General features: G+C 51.2%; 1 protein-coding gene across 1 annotated transcript in view; it reads left to right on the top strand.

The window, feature by feature from the left end:
* LOC132578340 (probable ubiquitin carboxyl-terminal hydrolase MINDY-4) overlaps nucleotides 1-21,575 on the top strand; it is a 148,693-nt gene that overhangs the window by 37,485 nt on the left and 89,633 nt on the right. Inside the window, exons 5-6 of the mRNA XM_060248284.1 lie at nucleotides 566-657; nucleotides 4,413-4,468. Coding sequence (XP_060104267.1) covers nucleotides 566-657; nucleotides 4,413-4,468 — 148 coding nt within the window. The remainder of the gene's footprint in view (nucleotides 1-565; nucleotides 658-4,412; nucleotides 4,469-21,575) is intronic.

Genomic DNA, 21,575 nt, shown 5'->3' with positions numbered 1-21,575 from the left:
CCCCAAAAGTCTCCTGGCTCCAGCCCCAAAGCCTCCTGGCTCCACCCCCAAAGTCCCCAGATATTTCTTAAATTGGACCTGGCAACCCTATCCACAACGCATTGCGCGGATGTCATCCAGGAATTGTCTGGAACGAAATCCAGCACTCCTTTCCCCAAAACAAAAATCCCAGCGAAACTGGCTGAACGTCTGCATAAATACTCTTAGGCTCATAGCAGTCGGCCTTCTGAACCCACCGTCGAAAACCCACACCGTCCTGTGACATTTGGTCAGGTAATTTAGCCGCCAGGAAACTAGCCTGTTGTTTTCTTCCCCGAGAGCGGAACAAAAGGAACAGTGTCCCCGCGATGTTATCACGGCCGCGCACTTGGGGTTTTTCAGGAAAGCGGGAAAGGATGCGGCCTTTCGGTTACAAATACAGCACTGCGGCCGAAGCGGGGGGCGGCGGGGAAATGGGGTTTAGGGGACCGGGAAATTGCAGTGGGGCTTCCCCAAATGCCACAGACCAGCCTCAAGCCACCCCCCCTCTCTTTGCTTTCCTCCTTCACGTGATGATGCCATTTAGGGGGGACCGTGCGGAGTGCTGGCAGCTGTCCAGGGTTGTGTCCTGAGACGTCTTATCTTCGGAGGCAGCGGCAGGATCGGCGGCGATCCTTGGTAAGTCGGCACGTCCCAGCGTTTTCTGTTCCAAATGGGATAAAAAGGCCCTCTATTGTTGCAAGGGGGGGGAGGGGGCCTATCAGGACTGACCGAAAAGAGGAAGAGAAGCCATCGGTGGACATGCTCACGTTGACTGAGGCTAACGGAAGCTGGAAGGAGTTGGCAGCCGCGTGGATCCCAAAGTCAAATCTGAAGAACGGTCAAGTAACCAGGGCGCTTTTTTTTTGGTAGCAGGAACTCCTTTGCCTATTAGGCCACACACCCCTGATGTAGCCAATCCTCCTGGAGCTTACAGCAGGCCCTGTGCTAAGAGCCCTGTAAGGAATTCTAGCAGGACTTCCTTTGCCTATTAGGCCACACACCCCTGATGCAGCCAATCCTCCTGGAGCTTACAGCAGGCCCTGTACGAAGAGCCCTGTAAGGAATTCTAGCAGGACCTCCTTTGCATATTAGGCCACACAGCCCTGATGTAGCCAATCCTCCTGGAACTTACAGCAGGCCCTGTGCTAAGAGCCCTGTAAGGAATTCTAGCAGGACCTCCTTTGCATATTAGGCCACACACCCCTGATGTAGCCAATCCTCCTGGAGCTTACAGTAGGCCTTGTACTAAGAGCCCTGGAAGCTCTTGGTCTTCCTCTTTTACCTGCCAATCCTAAACAGAGACATTGAAGACACTGGATTTATATTCCGCCCTCCACTCAGAGTCTCCACTCCAAAGAGTCTCAGAGCGGCTCACAATCTCCTTTCCCTTCCCTACCCCCCCACAACAAACACCCTGTGAGGTAGAAGAAGATATTGGATTTATATCCCACCCTCCACTCCGAAGAGTCTCAGAGCGGCTCACAATCTCCTTTACCTCCCCCCCCACAACAGACACCCTGTGAGGTGGGTGGGGCTGAGAGGGCTCTCCCAGAAGCTGCCCTTTCAAGGATGACCTCTGCCAGAGCTATGGCTGACCCAAGGCCATTCCAGCAGGGGCAAGTGGAGGAGTGGGGAATCGAACCCGGATTCTCCCGGGTAAGAGTCCGCACACTTCACCGCTACACCAAACAGAGCTCTGGGCAGGGCTGTGAAATTCCTCAGAGATTGGCTCTGCCTCAAGGTCCAAAGAAGAATTTTAATGGATCAGTCCAAGGATCCCTCTAGGCCTGGGGTAGCTCTCCAGATGTTTTTTTGCCTACAACTCCCATCAGCCCCAGCCATTGGCCATGCTGGCTGGGGCTGATAGAAGTTGTAGGCAAAAAACATCTGGAGAGCTACCGTTGGCCACCTCTGCTCTAGTCTAGCGTCCTCTTTTGCACAGTAGAAAACTGAATACCGCCATCCCTGGCCCAAATGCGGGAAGAAGCTAAAAAGTTCCCCAGTTAACTGCCCTTCAGAGATACAGTCCCTCATAACAATGAGGTACTGGCTGACAGCTATCTTCCGTGAATTGGTCTAATACCCTTTCAAACTGTGTCTCGTGGCAGTGTGTTCCACATGGCACTTATGCCTGAGGACAGCAGGGTTTGGGGAAGGGGGGGTAGAATGCCCTAGAATCCACCTTCCAAAGCAGCCATTTTCTCCAGGGGAACTGATCTCTGTTGCTTGAAGACCAGGGCTTTTTTTTGTAGCAGGACCTCCTTTGCCTATTAGGCCACACCCCCCTGATGTAGCCAATCCTTCTGGAGCTTACAGCAGGCCCTGTACGAAGAGCCCTGTAAGGAATTCTAGCAGGACCTCCGTTGCATATTAGGCCACACCCCCTGATGCAGCCAATCCTCCTGGAGCTTACAGCAGGCCCTGTACTAAAAGCCCTGTAAGGAATTCTAGCAGGACCTCCTTTGCATATTAGGCCACACACCCCTGATATAGCCAATCCTCCTGGAGCTTCCAGTAGGCCCTGTACTAAGAGCCCTGTAAGGAATTCTAGCAGGACCTCCTTTGCATATTAGGCCACACACCCCTGATGTAGCCAATCCTCCTGGAGCTTCCAGTAGGCCCTGTCAGAAGAGCCCTGTAAGGAATTCTAGCAGGACCTCCTATGCCTATTAGGCCACACACCCCTGATGTAGCCAATCCTTCTGGAGCTTACAGCAGGCCCTGTACGAAGAGCCCTGTAAGGAATTCTAGTAGGACCTCCGTTGCATATTAGGCCACACACCCCTGATGTAGCCAATCCTCCTGGAGCTCTCAGCAGGCCCTGTATGAAGAGCCCTGTAAGGAATTCTAGCAGAACCTCCTTTGGATATTAGGCCACACACCCCTGATATAGCCAATCCTCCTGGAGCTTCCAGTAGGCCCTGTACTAAGAGCCCTGTAAGGAATTCTAGCAGGACCTCCTTTGCATATTAGGCCACACACCCCTGATGTAGCCAATCCTCCTGGAGCTTACAGCAGGCCCTGTACTAAGAGCCCTGTAAGGAATTCTAGCAGGACCTCCTTTGCATATTAGGCCACGCACCCCTGATGTAGCCAATCCTTCTGGAGCTCTCAGCAGGCCCTGTATGAAGAGCCCTGTAAGGAATTCTAGCAGGACCTCCTTTGCATATTAGGCCACACACCCGTGATATAGCCAATCCTCCTGGAGCTTCCAGTAGGCCCTGTACTAAGAGCCCGGTAAGGAATTCTAGCAGGACCTCCTTTGCATATTAGGCCACACTCCCCTGATGTAGCCAATCCTCCTGGAGCTTGCAGTAGGCCCTGTCAGAAGAGCCCTGTAAGGAATTCTAGCAGGACCTCCTTTGCATATTAGGCCACACACCCCTGATGTAGCCAATCCTCCTGGAGCTCTCAGCAGGCCCTGTATGAAGAGCCCTGTAAGGAATTCTAGCAGGACCTCCTTTGCATATTAGGCCACACACCCCTGATGTAGCCAATCCTCCTGGAGCTCTCAGCAGGCCCTGTATGAAGAGCCCTGTAAGGAATTCTAGCAGGACCTCCTTTGCATATTAGGCCACACACCCCTGATGTAGCCAATCCTCCTGGAGCTTACAGCAGGCGCTGTCAGAAGAGCCCTGTAAGGAATTCTAGCAGGACCTCCTTTGCATATTAGGCCACACACCCCTGATGTAGCCAATCCTCCTGGAGCTTACAGCAGGCGCTGTCAGAAGAGCCCTGTAAGGAATTCTAGCAGGACCTCCTTTGCATATTAGGCCACACACCCCTGATGTAGCCAATCCTCCTGGAGCTTACAGAAGGCCCTGTACTAAGAGCCCTGTAAGGAATTCTAGCAGGACCTCCTTTGCCTATTAGGCCACACACCCCTGATGTAGCCAGTCCTCCTGGAGCTTACAGAAGGCCCTGCACTAAGAACCCTGTAAGCTCTTGGCTACATCAGGGAGGCGTGGCCTAATAGGCAAAGGAATGCCTGCTACCGAAAAAAGCCCTGCAAGTAACAATTCTCTCTCTTTTTTTTGGTTGTCAACTCACAGCTGACTTACGGTGACCCCCGTATCGCAGGGGTTCCAAACATGGTGCTCAGGAGCACCATGGTGACCTGACCACCATCACCTTCCCTGGCACCCGCCAAGTTTTTTTTTAAAAGTGGGTGGGCCCAGGTAAGGTGGGCCCAAAGAGCCAGTGTGGTGGTCAGTTTATTTTTGACCACTCTTTCGTCTGCGGAAGGCTTTACCGTTCCGTATAAAATTATTGGTGAGGAAGAAATCCCACCTCTCGAAAAAGACCTTAAGAGACTTTGGCATTCCTCTGTTTTTATTGTCTTCCGGAGTCTTTTGTCTCGTTAAATGATTTTCTGAGTATTCTGTTTGAAGGACTTTTGTTTATAGAATGGAGTTGTGTAATGAGAAGTGGACTGGGACATTTACTGGTACTTTACGACTGTTGGAAATATACGATCTGATTACGTTGTATCGTTGGAGATATATGTGGAGATGTATGAATAGAACGTTTCAAATAGTTTTGGATTTAATTGCGCATAAGATGTAAACTCTACTAGTGAAATAAGATATTTAATTGCATGAAGAAGAAGAAGAAGATGATGATGATGACATTGGATTTATATCCTGCCCTCCACTCCAAATCTCAGAGCCTCAGAGCGGCTTACAATCTTCTTTACCTCCCCCCCAAACAACAGAAACCCTGTGAGGTAGATGAAGATATTGGATTTATATCCCTCCCTCCACTCCAAAGAGTCTCAGAGCGGCTCCAATCTCCTTTACCTCCCCCCCCCCCCACAACAGACACCCTGTGAGGTAGATGAAGATATTGGATTTATATCCCGCCTTCCACTCCGAAGAGTCTCAGAGCGGCTCACAATCTCCTTTACCTTCCTCCCCCCACAACAGACACCCTGTGAGGTAGATGAAGATACTGGATTTATATCCCGCCCTCCACTCCGAAGAGTCTCAGAGCGGCTCACAATCTCCTTTTCCTTCCCCCCCCCACAACAGACACCCTGTAAGGTAGATGAAGATATTGGATTTATATCCCGCCCTCCACTCCAAAGAGTCTCAGAGTCTCTCAATCTTCTTTACCTTCCTCCCCCCCACACAACAGACACCCTGTGAGGTAGATGAAGATATTGGATTTATATCCCACCCTCCACTCCACTCCGAAGAGTCTCAGAGCAACTCACAATCTCCTTTACCTTCCCCCCCCCCACAACAGACACCCTGTGAGGTAGAAGATATTGGATTTATATCCCGCCCCCCACTCCGAAGAGTCTCAGAGTGGCTCACAATCTCGTTTGCCTTCCTCCCCCACAACAGATACCCTGTGAGGTGGGTGAGGTTGAGAGAACTCTCACAGCAGCTGCCCTTTCAAGCACAACCTCTGCCAGAGCTATGGCTGACCCAAGGCCATTCCAGCAGCTGCAAGTGGAGGAGCGGGAAATTGAACCCGGTTCTCCAGATAAGAGTCCGCGCACTTAACCACCGCACTAAAATGGCTCTTCAGATGCAGATATGGTGAATAAAATTGTCATTATTAAGCAGTTAGTGATACCATTTCCATCCTATTCTTCAATAGCTATACAACTTGGATTAGCAGACGAAACTGCTATGGAAAATGCAAAAGAGATATGACAAAAGAGATGTGGAGAAATTCGGACTCAGTTGTTAAGGAGGCACAAACAGACTGAAGACAGTAAAAGAAGACTGCAGTTTTATACCTTGCCCTTCTCTCTGAATCAGAGTCTCCGAGCGGCTCACAATCTTCTTTATCTTCTTCCCCCACAACAGACACCCTGTGAGGTGGGTGGGGCTGAGAGAGCTCTCACAGCAGCTGCCTTTTCAAGGACAACCTCTGTCAGAGCTATGGCTGACCCAAGGCCGTTCCAGCAGCTGCAAGCGGAGGAGTGGGGAATCAAACCTGGTTCTCCAGAAAGGAGTCCGCACACTTCACCACTACACCAAACTGAGGAGTAATTTTTCCTGTGTTCTCTATTGCTGTCCACATTGAAATTCACCACCTTCCACGAATGGTTTCCACTTTTTAAAAGAAAGCTCCTCTTGCTCGGCCAAAAATCAAGTCAGTAATTTTTGCTCCATCTTCTTGGTGGCACTTGTGTTGACGGATTGTAGAATTTTCAAGGCAAGTGAGGAACGGAGGTGGTTTGCCATAGCCTCCCTGCGTAGCAACCGTGGAGCTTCCTTGATGGTTTTCCATCCAAATCCTAGCCTGGGCAGAGCCTGCTTAGCTTCCGAAGATCTGAGGAGATCAAGCTAGCCTGGGCCGTCCAGGTCAAAACAATAAAAGCAACCCTAAACTTCCTTGGAGATCTCTCATCTAAGGTCTCACCAGGACGGACGCTGCTTAGCTTCCAAGATCTGAGGAGATCAGACTAGCCTGGGGTATCTTTTGGTGTAGTGGTTAAGTGTGCGGACTCTTATCTGAGAAAACCGGGTTTGATTTCCCCACTCCTCCACTTGCACCTCCTGGAATGGCCTTGGGTCAGCCGTAGCTCTGGCAGAAATTGTCCTTGAAAGGGCAGCTGCTGGGAGCGGTCTCTCAGCCCCACCCACCTCACAGGGTGTCTGCTGTGGGAGAGGGAGATAAAGGAGATTGTAAACTGCTCTGAGTCTCTGATTCAGAGAGAAGGGTGGGGTATAAATCTGCAGTCATTGTCGTCTTCTTCTCCTCCTCCTTCTCCTTCTTCTTCTTTTCTGGCAACCATTGAGTCCAAACATGTTATGAGGATAACCAAATACCTCACTTATCTGGAGGTCCCATCTTATAGAACAGGGGTGACCAACGGTAGCTCTCCAGATGTTTTTTGCCTACAACTTCCATCAGCCCCAGCCAGCATGGCCAACGGCTGGGGCTGATGGGAGTTGTAGGGAAAAAACATCTGGAGAGCTACCATTGGCCACCCCTGTTATAGAAGAGCATTTGCTTTGTGTGGTAATTCCTTCAAAGATGCTCAATGGGGAGCGTAGGAAGATTCCATATGAAGACAGATGTTGCCCTCGCTCCATGGGAGAAGTGGAATCAATGACCCATATATTCTTCCAATGTCCGTTCCATATAAGGATAAGTTTGTTTCCAAGTCTTTAGACAGAACCATAGCGGATGCAGACAAGTCCTTCCTGGGGGAAACTTAACTGATGAAAATCCGCTTCTCTCCAGACAAATAGCTAAATTCTGTTGCCATCTAGTAGAATTCCACAATAGGGAACACAATTCTGTATGATTTATATGATTTTATAGACATTTGTTGTTTGACATTTTAGACTTACTTTAAACTTTCTGGATTCTTATAAGTTTGGAAGGTTTTTATGGTCAAGTATACTTCTTTACTTTGGTGGCTTTAATAAGGATGTATTGGGTTTTCAGGTAGCTGGCTCGAGGTTAACTCAGCCTTCCATTCTTCTGAGGTCGGTAAAATGAGTCCCCAGCTTGCTTGGGGGAAAGTGTAGATGACTGGGGAAGGCAATGGCAAACCACCCTATAAAAAGTCTGCTGTGAAAATGTTGTGAAAGCAACGTCACCCCAGAGTCGAAAACGACTGGTGCTTGCATAGGGGACCTTTCCTTTCCTATTATGGTTAATGGCCTGTGGCTTGTAAATAATGGCCCTTGACTGTAAATAAACATTCATTCATTCCTTCCATATGAAGACAGATGTTGCCCTTACTTCATGGGAGAAGTGGGATCAGTGATTCATGGAAGAAGTGGAATCAGTGATCCATATGTTCTTTTGATGTCCATTCCATCAAATATAGGGGGATAAGTTTGATTCTCCATTTTTAGACAGAACATGAGAGCCAGTTTGGTGCAGTGGTGAATTTGTGGACTCTTATCTGGAAGAACCGGGTTTGATTCCCCCACTCCTCCACTTGCACCTGCTGGCATGGCCTTGGGTCAGCCAGAGCTCTGGCAGAGGTTGTCCTTGAAAGGGCAGCTGCTGTGAGAGCCCTCTCACAGCTCTCACAGCCCCACCCACCTCACAGGGTGTCTGTTGTGGGGGAGGAAGATAAAGGAGACTGTGAGCCACTCTGAGATTCAGAGTGGAGGGCGGGATATAGATCCAATATCATCATCATTCATTCATTCATTCATTCATTCATTCATTCATTCATTCATTCATTCATTCATTCATTCATTCATTCAGCCTAGGGTATCCAGGTCAGGGCCCCCCGCCGCCTTACTCTTTGGAATACTCTGTCCCGTTTGTAGTTTTTCTGTTATTTGTCTAGCTCCTGAAGTCCTGTCCTGGCATCTCTGAACAGATGAGGAAGAACCTTGGGCGGTACAGGACCTCAACTTCCTTTCTTCTCCTGATGTGCCCAAAGTTCCACTTCCCTTCAGAGCAGGTTCTGACGGTCCATGGTCCCAAAAGCAGATGAGGAATGCCAGTGTTTCTTCTTTCATGTCTGGCATTTTGATTTGATGTTTAGTCCTTTGAATCGTTAGATCTTTTCAGGCCAGCAGTGGGAACGTTTTGAAGACTCCCATCTCAGGCTGAAGCGGCTATTGTCTACGACTCCAGGGGAGTTCCAAATTTATGAAGGCCTTTGATTTTGTTCCTGCTTGATTTAACGGAAGACTAAACTGACACCCTGATCAGTTGTTAAGTTATATTTTTTTGTTTTGTCCCCCACTGTCCCAGTACTAATTTCTGTGCATGTATTTCTCATCGCTAGTCAGTTGCTAGTTTGGCCAGGGGGCAAGACTCCACCCCCATCTGTTAAAAAAGCAGGCAAACATAAGAACATAAGAGAAGCCATGTTGGATCAGGCCAATGTTGGATCAGGCCATGTTGGATCAATCCAGTCTGTGTCACACAGTGGCCCAAACCCAGGTATCATTAGGAGATCCACCAGTAGGGCCAGAACTCCAGAAGCCTTCCCATTGTTGCTCCCCAAGCACCAAGAAGACAGAGCATCACTGCCCCAGACAGAGCATTCCATCTAGACCTTGTGGCTAAGAGAACATAAGAGCATAAGAGAAGTCATGTTGGATCAGGCCAATGGCCCATCCAGTCCAACACTCTGAGTCACATAAGAACATAAGAGAGGCCATGTTGGATCAGGCCAGTGGCCCAGCCAGTCCAACACTCTGTGTTACATAAGAACATAAGAGAAGTCATGTTGGATCAGGCCAATGGCCCATCCAGTCTAGCACTCTGTGTCACATAAGAACGTAAGAGAAGCCATGTTGGGTCAGGCCAGTGACCCATCCAGTCCAACACTCTGTGTCACATAAGAACAGAAGAGAAGCCATGTTGGATCAGGCCGGTGGCCCCTCCAGTCCAACACTCTGTGTTACACAGTGACCAAAAAACCCAGGTGCCATCAGGAGGTCCACCAATGGGGCCACAACAGTAGAAGCCCTCCCACTGTTGCTTCCCACCCCCAGCTCCAAAAATACAGAGCATCACTGCCCCAGACATAAGAACAGAAGAGAAGCCATGTTGGATCAGACCAATGGCTCATCCAGTCCAACGCTCTGTGTCACACAGTGGCCAAAACCTAGGTGCTGTTAGAAGGTCTACCAACAGGGCTAAAACTCCAGAAGCTCTCCCATTGTTTTCCCCCAAGCACCAGAAATCCAGAGCATCGCTGTTCCAAACAGAGTGTTCTATCTATACCTTGTAGTTATAGTCACTGATGGATCTCTGCTCCATCAAGTAAACCAAGTTTTCTTCTCACGGCTGAAGGAACCAGTTGTTCTTCATCAGAACGAATCTGGGTATTGCTGAGATTTATCTTGTCTATTACCGTAATTACTAAGAGATGTCAAGTATCAGCCAGGACAATGGAGACCCTTCCTAGGGTTTTCAAGGCAAGAGATGTGGTTTGGCATTGCCTGCCTCTGGATAATGCACCTAGGCTTCCTTGATGGTCTCCCATCCAAATGCCGACCAGAGCCAACCCTGCGTAGTTCTGAGTTCTGATAAAGTTGAGCTAGCCTTCATGATAGGCTTAGGCAATTTATGGGAACCCCTCATGGGGATTGCACAGCAAGAGACATGCAGAGGTGGTTTGTCATTTGGTGTAGTAAGAACATAAGAACATAAGAGAAGCCATGTTAGATCAGGCCAATGGCCCATCCAGTCCAACATTCTGTGTCACACAGTGGCCAAATGTGTATGTATGTGTGTATATATATACACACACACACACACACACACACATACACTGTGGCTAATAGCCACTGATGGACCTCTGCTCCATATTTTTATCGAACCCCCTCTTGAAGGTGGCCATGCTTGTGGCCGCCACCACCTCCTGTGGCAGTGAATTCCACATGTTAATCACCCTTTGGGTGAAGAAGTACTTCCTTTTATCCGTGGTTAAGTGTGGACTCTTATCTGGGAGAACTGGGTTTGATTCCCCGCTCCTCCACTTGCGCCTGCTGGAATGGCCTTGGGTCAGCCATAGCTCTTGTAGGAGTCTTGAAAGAGCAGTTTCTGGGAGAGCTCTCACAGCCCCACCCACTTCACAGGGTGCCTGTTGTGGGGGGAGAAGACATCGGAGATTGTAAGCCGCTCTGAGACTCTGATTCAGAGAGAAGAGTGGGTATAAATCTACATTCTTCTTCCCCTGCATAGCAACCCTGGTCTTCCTTGTGGTCTCCCATCCAAGGCCAGTGAAACCGATGGGCAGTGGGTCAAGACAGACAAAAGGAAATGGCACTTTGCACAGAGAGAGATCGAAAGGAGGAATTTGCTGTCAGAGGATGTAGCGATGGCCACAGGAATAAACAGCTTTCAAAGGGAATTAAGTAGATTCATGAAGGAGAAGTCTCTTAGTGGCTACTAGCCATGGTGACTGAGGGGAACCTCCGCATTCAGTAGCACTGAACCTCTGAATCCTAGAGGCAACATCAGGGGCAGGCCTCAGCCTCTGTGGCTGTTGTTGGCCCTCCAGAGGAACTAGTTGGCCACTGTGTGAGACAAGAGGCTGAACTAGATGGACCCTCCTGGTCTGATCCAGCAGGGCTCTTCTGAGGTTTTTATCAGTGGAAGGCCTCAGCCTCTCTGCCCTGTTGTTGGCCCTCCAGAAGAACTGGTTGGCCACTGTGTCAGACAGGAGGCTGGATTAGATGGACCCTCCCTGGTCTAATCCAGCAGGGCTCTTTTCATGTTCTTATCAGGGGAAGGCCTTGGCCTCTCTGCCCTGTTACCGGCCCTCCAGAGGAACTGGTTGGCCACTGGGTGAGACAGGAGGTTGGACTAGATGGACCCTCACTGGTCTGATCCAGCAGGTCTCTTCCTATATCAGGGGAAGGCCTCAGCCTCTCTGCCCTGTTGTTGGCCCTCCAGAAGAACTGGTTGGCCACTGTGTCAGACAGGAGGCTGGATTAGATGGACCCTCCCTGGTCTAATCCAGCAGGGCTCTTTTCATGTTCTTATCAGGGGAAGGCCTTGGCCTCTCTGCCCTGTTACCGGCCCTCCAGAGGAACTGGTTGGCCACTGGGTGAGACAGGAGGTTGGACTAGATGGACCCTCACTGGTCTGATCCAGCAGGGCTCTTCCTATATCAGGGGAAGGCCTCAGCCTGTCTGCCCTGTTGTCGGCCCTCCAGAGGAACTGGCTGGCCAATGTGATACAGGAGGCTGGACTAGATGGACTATTGGTCTGATCCAGCAGGGTTCTGCTTACGTGTTTATGTTCTTCACTGGGGCCGCCCTTCCTTAGCCTCTGAGCTCTGATAAGCCTCGGCTATTCAAGCTCCTCTTCCAGTTTAAGGGATGATCAAGTTGAGCTTAGATTATGCATTTTTAGCGACCACTGAATTTGGCACTGTTGCCCTCATTACTGTATACCTTAATCAGCTTAACATCAGCTGAGAGGGGAAGGGAGGGGATAATTTTGAGCAAGGACTGTGAAATAATGAGTTCGGACTTCCGCTAACAGAAATCAGCAGGGGGAATCAGCAAGGATTGCTGGAGTGCAAATTCACCATTTCAAAAGTTCCATCATTGAGTGTATGTGTGCATACAGGAGAGCCAGTTTGGTGTTGTGGTTAAGAGTGAGAACTCTTATCTGGGAGAACCGGGTTTGATTCCCCACTCCTCCACTTGCACCTGCTAGCATGACCTTGGGTCAGCCATAGCTCTGGCAGAGGTTGTCCTTGAAAGAGCAGCTGCTGTGAGAGCCCTCTCAGCCCCACCCACCTCACAGGGTGTCTGTTGTGGGGGAGGAAGGTAAAGAACGTAAGAATATAAGAGAAGCCATGTTGGATCAGGCCAATGGCCCATCCAGTCCAACACTCTGTATCACACAGTGGCCTGCTCCATATTTTTCTCTAACCCCCTCTTGAAGCTGGCTATGCTTGTAGCCGCCACCACCTCCTGTGGCAATGAATTCCACATGTTAATCACCCTTTGGGTGAAGAAGTACCTCCTTTTATCTATTCTAACCCGACTGCCCAGCAATTTCATTGAATGCCCACGAGTTCTCGTATTGTGAGAAAGGGAGAAAAGTATTTCTTTCTCTACCTTCTCCATCCCATGCATAATCTTGTAAACCTCTATCATATCACCCCGCAGTCGACGTTTCTCCAAGCTAAAGAGCCCCAAGCGTTTCAACTTTTCTTCATAGGGAAAGTGTTCCAAACCTTTAATCATTCTAGTTGCCTTTTTCTGCACTTTTTCCAATGCTATAATATCCTTTTAGAGGTGTGGTGACCAGAATTGTACTCAGTATTCCAAATGAGACCGCACCATCAATTTATACAGGGGCATTATGATACTGGCTGATTTGTTTTCAATTCCCTTCCTAATAATTCCCAGTATGGTGTTGGCCTTTTTTATTGCAATCGCACACTGTCTTGACATTTTCAGTGAGTTATCTACCACAACCCCAAGATCTCTCTCTTGATCAGTCTCTGCCAGTTCACACCCCATCAACTTGTATTTGTGGCTGGGATTCTTGGCCCCAATGTGCATTACTTTGCATTTGGCCACATTGAACATCATCTGCCACGTTGATGTCCACTCATCCAGCCTCAACAGATCCCTTTGGAGTTCCTCACAATCCTCTCTGGTTCTCACCACCCTGAACAATTTAGTGTCATCTGCAAACTTGGCCACTTCACTGCTTACTCTCAACTCCAAATCATTTATGAACAAGTTAAAGAGTATGGGACCCAGTACTGAGCCCTGCGGCACCCACTGCTTACCGTCCTCCACTGTGAAGACTGCCCATTTATACTCACTCTCTGCTTCCTATTAATTAGGCGGTTTTTTTTTTTTTTTGAAAAATTTATCATTTATTGAGGTTCAAGAAAAAACAATACAAACAAACAAGAAAACCAAAAAAAACACCAACAAAAAATACAAAAAAGGGAAACAGAAGAACATATATCCCATACCCACCCATCTTCCACCACCACCTGTGAAAGGAGCTTTAGGAGCATATAAGGATATTAAGTCTACTGTCTCATATCATATCCCATACTTTTCGCCCATATATACACTGGTTCCCAAGTTTTTATACATTCTTGCCAGTTTCCATCTCTCAACCTTATAGTTAAAACATCCATTTCGGCAGACTCCAGTAATTTAAACAAAAATTCTTCTTTACACGGGGTTTGGGGGGATTTCCAATATTTTGCAAAGAGGATTCTGGCTGTTGTAATCATATATATTACCAGTTTTTTCTCACCCTGTGTTAAGTTTTCTCTACATACACTTAACAAATACAGTTCGGGTGAGTGTTTCAACCTTTTCTTTAAAATCTTTTGGATCCATATACTTATTTGTATCCAAAATTTTCTAGCAATCTCACAGTTCCACCAAATGTGGTAAAGTGTCCCTCTAGCTTTTTTACATTTCCAACATTTGTCGTTATAGGTTGGGTTCATTCTGGCTAATCTCGCTGGAGTCAGGTACCACCTATACATCATTTTATATAGGTTTTCTTTGAAAACTACTGATTTGGTCAATTTAATATTATATTTCCAAATCTTTTCCCATTCTTCTAATTCGATCGAATAGCCAAAGTCCTGTAACCACTTTATCCAGCTCTCTTTAACCGTTTCCGACTGCATTTCCATCTCCAATAACCAACTATAGATTTTTGAAATAAGATTTTTGGGTTCATGTATCATTGTGTCAAATTCATTTACTTTGGCATCTTTAGGAAAGCCACGCTTTTATCAGATTGATATCTTGACTTAATTTGGCATCTGACCCACCAGTCCGGGATTATGTTTGTTTCCAGATTTAAATTGTTTTTAATTAGGCGGTTTTTGATCCACAAGAGGACCTGTCCTTTTACTCCATGACTCTCGAGCTTACTAAGGAGCTTTTGATGAGGAACTTTATCAAAAGCTTTCTGAAAGTCAAGGTAAACAATATCTATCGGGTCTCCTTTGTCCACATGTTTGTTCACTCCCTCAAAGAAATGTAACAGGTTAGTGAGGCAAGATCTTCCCTTACAGAAGATTATTAAAGGAGATTATGAGCCGCTCTGAGACTCTTTGGAGCGGAGGGCGGGATATAAATCCAATATCTTCTTCTACCTCACAGGGGGTCTGTTGTGGGGGAGGAAGGTTGTAGTGTATCAGTAAATAATATGCGACCGAGCGCAGGGCGCGAATCTCCCCGCCCATCAACAGCTGTGGCGGGAAGTTCAACGGGTCAGGATTGGCCTGACCAACCCTGTAGGCTGTACCGGGGATTGCATATAAGCGGGACCCGGCCCGCGTGTTCTCTCTCTTGCAACGTGCTCCTAATAAACCATGTTGCCCTACTCTCGTCTCCGCCTCGAGTACATTACACTGGCGACGAAGGTGGGATCCTAGCCTTATCGGCTACGACGGAGATCTTGGGCAACGAACGACCGGCCACGACCGCCGCCGCCACCATGGCCAACCAGGGCGGAATCACCGGCCACCTCAAGCCCTTCGACCCCGCAAATCCAGAGGGCTGGGAGTCCTACTCGGAACGGGTCGAGTTCTACCTCCGGGCCAACAAGGTTACCGACGCCGGAGCAAAGAGGGATGTTCTCCTGAGCGTATGCGGGCCTGCCACGTTCGAGATCGCAAAGGGTCTCTCGGCGCCCGCCCGCCTGGCGGAGAAATCCTACGAGGAGATCATCAGACTCCTCACGGGCCACTTCTTGCCGCAGCCCTCCCGGGTGGCTCGCAGATTCCTGTTCCACAGGAGGGACCAGGCGGCAGGAGAATCGGCCGCCGACTATCTGGCGGCCCTCCGCAAGATCGCTGGGAACTGCAACTTCCCCCAGCTGGAAGACACCCTGGCCGACAGATTCACGTGGGGCCTCCGCGACGAGAGGCTCCAACAGAAGCTCTTCGCCAAAGAAGAGCTCACCCTCCAGAGCGCCTTCAGCGAAGCGGTGGCGTTCGAGAGGACCTCCAGGACCTTTCCCAAGACCCGGTCAGACGCCGTCCACCACGAGGAGCTGGACCACGACCGCATGGAGGAGAGAGAAGCCTACCAGCTGCGTCGCCCCGCCGGCCCACCCAGCAGAGCGGCCCAACGCCCCCGAGCGGCCGATCGACCACCAGCGTCGGAGAGGGTTCCGGCCAACAAGTGCGCCAGCTGCGGCGACTCCCACGATCGGAGAGACTGCCAGTACTGGACCTGGGACTGCCGAAGTTGCGGGAAGACCGGCCACATCGCCAGGGCTTGCCGGGCCAAGCTCAACCGTCGGAGGCCGACCACGCACCACGAGTCAGCGGAGTCCCACTCAGCAGACTCCACGTCCCTACAGGTACTGAACTTGCCCCACGCCACCCCCGATAAAATTAAAGTGGCAGTCCTCATCGAAGGGAACCCCTGCCAAATGGAGGTGGACTCAGGTTCCTCCATTTCCCTCATAGCGGAGGAGACCCTGAGGGAACTGTGCCCCCGGCAGCGGCTGCAACTACGGCCGGCGAACTTCATACTCCGGGACTTTCAGAAGAACCCGGTGCAAATCGCGGGGTGGGCGCGGGTGCAAGTTGAGAGGGGGTCCTTCTACGGGCCGCTGGACATCCTGGTGGTAAAGCGCCAACTTGCCACTCTGCTGGGGCTGGATTGGTTCAAACCCTTGGGGATACGCGTGGAGGGGGTGGGGCAAACCTTAACGCCCAGCGGGTTCGGGGAGATTTGCAAAGAGTTCCCCGAAGTATTCAATGGGTCCCTGGGAAGCTACAAGGGGCCGGCCATCTCCCTGCCCCTAGACCCCACGGTCAGGCCGATCCGGCTCAAGGCAAGGAGGGTCCCGTTCGCTTTAAAGCCAAAAATAGAGGCCGAACTAGACCGCCTCACAGCCCAGGGTGTCCTGGAGCCTGTGGACTATGCCACCTGGGAGACCCCCATCGTAACCCCCATCAAGCCAAACGGGGAGGTGCGGATCTGTGCAGACTATAAATGCACGATAAACAAGGCACTGCAGGATAACCCCTACCCAGTGCCGGTGGTAAACCACGTTCTGGCGGCCCTAGCGGGGTCCAAGATCTTCGGGAAGCTGGACCTGGCACAGGCCTACCAACAGCTCCCGGTAGATGCTAAGACGGCGGAAGCCCAAACGATAGTAACGCACAGGGGGGCCTTCCGGGTGAGGAGGCTACAGTTCGGGGTAAGCGTCGCTCCGGGGATCTTCCAGAGTATAATGGACGCTCTCCTTAAAGGGATCCCCGGAGTCCAGCCGTTCTTCGATGACGTTTTAGTCGCCGCCCCGGACCCCGAAGAATTCGGCAACCGCCTAAGAGAGGTGCTCCGCCGGTTCCAGGCTGCGGGGCTAAAAGTCAAGAGGGAGAAGTGCCTGCTGGGGGTTCCGCGGGTGGAGTTCCTGGGGTTCGCCGTGGACGCAGCGGGTATCCACCCCACGGAAGAAAAGACACGGGCCATCGTGCAAGCTCCGGCCCCCACCTGCAAAGCGGAGCTACAAAGCTTCTTGGGGGTCCTTAACTTTTATCACTCATTCCTCCCCCACAAGGCAGCCCTAGCAGAGCCCCTTCACCGCCTACTGGATAAAAAAGCCCCTTGGGTTTGGGGCAAACGACAAGCCGCCGCGTTTCAGGCGGTCAAGGACGTTCTGGTGTCCAACGCGGTGCTCCACCATTTTGACGAGGGCCTCCCCGTCATCTTGGCTTGCGATGCGTCGCCGTATGGGGTGGGAGCAGTCCTGGGGCACCAACTCCCGGACGGGAGGGAGGTGCCGGTAGCGTACTACTCCCGCACACTGACACCGGCAGAGCGCAATTACGCGCAAATAGACAAGGAGGCTCTGGCGATCGTGGCGGGGGTCCGCAAGTTCCATGAGTATCTGTACGGGCGGAGGTTCACCATAGCCACGGACCACAAGCCCCTCTTAGGCCTGCTGGCCCCAGATCGACAAACCCCCCAAATCCTGTCACAGCGCGTGTTGAGGTGGAATCAATTCCTCAACTCCTACACTTACACACTGGTACACCGGGCCGGCAAGGCTATGGGTCACGCTGACGCGCTCAGCCGCTTGCCGCTTCCGGAAACGGGTCCAGACCCCGCCCCCGCACACCAGGTCATGCTGATGGAAAGCCTCCCAGAGCCGCCCCTTCACGCAGCGGAGGTCGCCAAGGCCACCTAGAAACATAAGACACTTGCACGGGTGCTCGACTGGGTGGTGAGGGGGTGGCCAGAGGGGAACATGGGGGAAGATTTCAAACCCTATAAGGTCAGGAGGGAGGAACTAGCGGCACACAAGGGGTGCCTACTATGGGGGAGTAGGGTGGTGATTCCGCCCCCGCTGCAAAGGCGTGTTCTAGAATCCCTCCATGAGACCCACCCCGGCATAGTTCGCATGAAGGCCCTGGCCAGAAGCTACATCTGGTGGCCGGGAATGGACGGGGAAATAGAGAGTTGGGTCGCAGGTGCCAGACGTGCCAAGAGTCGCGGCCCGAGCCTCCCAGCGCCCCCGCCACTAGGTGGGAGTCCACCAGGAAACCATGGTCGAGACTCCACCTCGACTTCGCGGGGCCATTCCAGGGGCAGATCTTCATGATAATTGTGGACGCCTACACCAAATGGCTCGAGGTCATCCCCGTAGGGTCCACCTCGTCCGCAGCCGCAATCCGAGCATTACGCAGGGTCTTAAGCACACACGGTATCCCGGACACCATAGTCTCGGACAATGGGACCGCTTTCACGTCCGCAGACTTCCAGGTGTTCCTCCAGCGATACCTTATTAGGCACATAAGGTCGGCCCCCTTCCACCCAGCCACCAACGGCCAGGCAGAGCGGATGGTCCGCACCACCAAGGAAGCCCTGGGCCGTATTGTACAGGGAGACTGGGACCACCGATTAGCAGCATTCCTATTCGACAATAGGATCACCCCCAACCCGGTCACAGGGGGTTAGCCCGGCCGAGCTCCTCATGGGCGAAAGCTCATAACTCGGCTGGACAGACTACACCCCGACCGGGCGTCAGACACCCGCGAGAGCCCCGAGGTCCGGGACGCAGTCAGGGGTTTCTTCGCGGGCGACCCGGTTTACGCCCAAAACTACGCCAGGGGGCCCAATTGGGTGGCGGGCCGAGTGCTACGAGTCACCGGGTCCCGCCATTACGACATATCAACTGAGGGGGGCCAGGTACTACGGCGGCACATAGACCAATTGAGGCGCCGCACGCTACCAGAGGAACTGGCAGACACAGAAGAGGCAAGAGCCGGAGAGGAGCTCATCGGGGACCGACCGGAGGACGCGGCCCCATCACCCCTAACGCCGGCCCAGGTAGCACCGGAACCGCCAGAGCCCGAAGGTGCCGAAGAACCAGTCCGGCCGCCACCGTCCGCACCAGGGTCCCCCGCAGCATCAGATGCGGTGGCGGCGCCTCCCCACAGGACCTCCCCAGACGGTCCACCAGAGAGCGCCGACCTCCCGCATATCTGCAAGACTATGTTCATTAACCAGGGGGGGAGGGGTGTAGTGTATCAGTAAATAATATGCGACCGAGTGCAGGGCGCGAATCTCCCCGCCCATCAACAGCTGTGGCGGGAAGTTCAACGGGTCAGGATTGGCCTGACCAACCCTGTAGGCTGTACCGGGGATTGCATATAAGCGGGACCCGGCCCGCGTGTTCTCTCTCTTGCAACGTGCTCCTAATAAACCATGTTGCCCTACTCTCGTCTCCGCCTCGAGTACGTTACAAAGGTAAAGGAGATTATGAGCTGCTCTGAGACTCTTCGGAGTGGAGGGCGGGATATAAATCCAATATCTTCATCTACCTCACAGGGTGTCTGTTGTGGGGAGGAAGGGAAAGGAGATTGTGAGCCGCTCTGAGACTCTTCGGAGTGGAGGGCGGGATATAAATCCAATATCTTCATCTACCTCACAGGGTGTCTGTTGTGGGGGGGGGGGGGAGGAAGGGAAAGGAGATTGTGAGCCGCTCTGAGACTCTTCGGAGTGGAGGGCGGGATATAAATCCAATATCTTCATCTACCTCACAGGGTGTCTGTTGTGGGGGAGGAAGGTAAAGGAGATTGTGAGCCGCTCTGAGACTCTTCGGAGTGGAGGGGCGGGATATAAATCCAATTTCTTCTTCTACCTCACAGGGTGTCTGTTGTGGGGGGGGGGAGGAAGGGAAAGGAGATTATGAGCCGCTCTGAGACTCTTCGGAGTGGAGGGCGGGATATAAATCCAATATCTCTTCATCGTCTTCTTCTGTCTGGTATGGGTTGGGTGGGCTCTCCTTCCTTCCTGAACAAATTGTTGAAATATTTTGTGGATGCAATGAAGCGCGCACACAGAAGCCTTCCAAAAGCATAAGAGTGAATCATGACCGCTAATGTCTGTTTGTTTTTTTGGCCTTTCTGCAGAAATAGTCCTCCCGGGAGAGCTTTGGCCCCACCTTAAGTACAGCTTTTTGCATCCTGTTGAACTCTCTGTCTAGGGCAGCATCGTTTCCCAATATTTGTCCTTAATGGGCCCTTCTCCTAATTGCATCCCACTGCCTTTACTTTCAACCCTCGCACCAAGCTCAGCGTTTCCTCTCTTATATTTTCTCCACCCATCGGGTATTTCCAGATCTCTCCCTCTCTCTCTCTCTGGGTGTTTTTACACTGACAGTTTGTGACTCTCTATCACCGCATTGGAAACTCACCTTTTACACAACCTAACTTGCAGCGACGTTTTCCTCGAAACTAGTTTGATCCGGTCATTTCTCTACAGGCGTTTCGAACTTGTATCGTAGAAGTTTTCGTGCGTTTTAAAAGCCTCCTCACCAGCAGTAATTTGCCTGAGAACTGAGAGCACTTGAAATTTTTACATATCGTTGCTTGCCTCATTTTGTGATTTAAATTTGTATTATCAAAGATTTCAGGTTTTCAGGGCTGGCGTCATCAGCAGGGTTTGTAGAATCTTTCGGGCTCAAGTGCCGTGTTCTACTGGAGAAAGTTTTTCTTCCAGACGTTTCGTTCTCGGCTGCGGAGAACATCCTCAGTGGCGTTGCAGTCGGAGCAGGCGCTCTGACCTTCTTGGCTGCTGTGCATTGAGTGGGGCCAGGGCTGCTGCCCTTTCATCACACCCCCTCCAGCCTAGAAATAGCAGCTCTCCAGCAGCCTCACTCCTGCCTCACTCAATGCACAGCAGCCAAGAAGGTCTGAGCGCCTGCTCCGGCTGCAACGCCACTGAGGATGTTCTCCGCAGCCGAGAACGAAACGTCTGGAAGGAAAACTTTCTCCAGTAGAACACGGCACTTGAGCCCGAAAGATTCTACAAACCCTAATAAATTTGTATTGTTTTGCAGCATTGACACAATTTCCAAGCAATCGTGTGCATTTAACTAAGCACTGGTATTCTGGCCGCTCTCTGATCAGAGACTCCCCACCCCCCAATGAAACGCGTTCAGCAGGAAATATAGAAGTTTGTTGTAGTGGTTAAGTGCACGGACTCTTATCTGGGAGAACCGGGTTTGATTCCCCGCTCCTCCACTTGCAGCTGCTGGAATGGCCTTGGGTCAGCCATAGTGGTTAAGTGTGTGGACTCTTATCTGGGAGAACCGGGTTTGATTCCCGCCTCCTCCACTTGCAGCTGCTGGAATGGCCTTGGGTCAGCCATAGTGGTTAAGTGTGCGGACTCTTATCTGGGAGAACCGGGTTTGATTCCCCGCTCCTCCACTTGCACCTCCTGGCATGGCCTTGGGGCTGCAACTCGCTCCGCCTCTTTCGCGCAGCAAGCAAGATCCTCTAAAAATCAGTTTCTGTTTGCTGCGCGAAAAAGGCAAAGGGAGTTGCGACCCCCAGGCAGATAGTATGAAATTCGATGGAAGCCCCACGGAGAAGAGGAGCGTGAGACCGACATAAGGCTAGTGAGAAATCAATCTCTCACTCTCTTTTTGCCTCTCTGAAACCATGGCAGATCCGGGGAGGTGTCCAAAACACAGTTCAGCCAAAGGCTCTCCTTTCTCCCTTCCCACCCCCCTCCTCTGTAGAAAGCCACAAACATCTTGTGTCCGGCTGACCGTTAGATTGTAAACTATGGTTTGGTGCAGAGAGTTAGTTTGGTGTAGTGGTTAAGTGTGTGGACTCTTATCTGGGAGAA

This window comes from Heteronotia binoei, chromosome 10 (assembly GCF_032191835.1).
Source record: "Heteronotia binoei isolate CCM8104 ecotype False Entrance Well chromosome 10, APGP_CSIRO_Hbin_v1, whole genome shotgun sequence".
NCBI lineage: Eukaryota > Metazoa > Chordata > Lepidosauria > Squamata > Gekkonidae > Heteronotia > Heteronotia binoei.
This window is presented reverse-complemented; position numbering and strand designations above follow the sequence as displayed.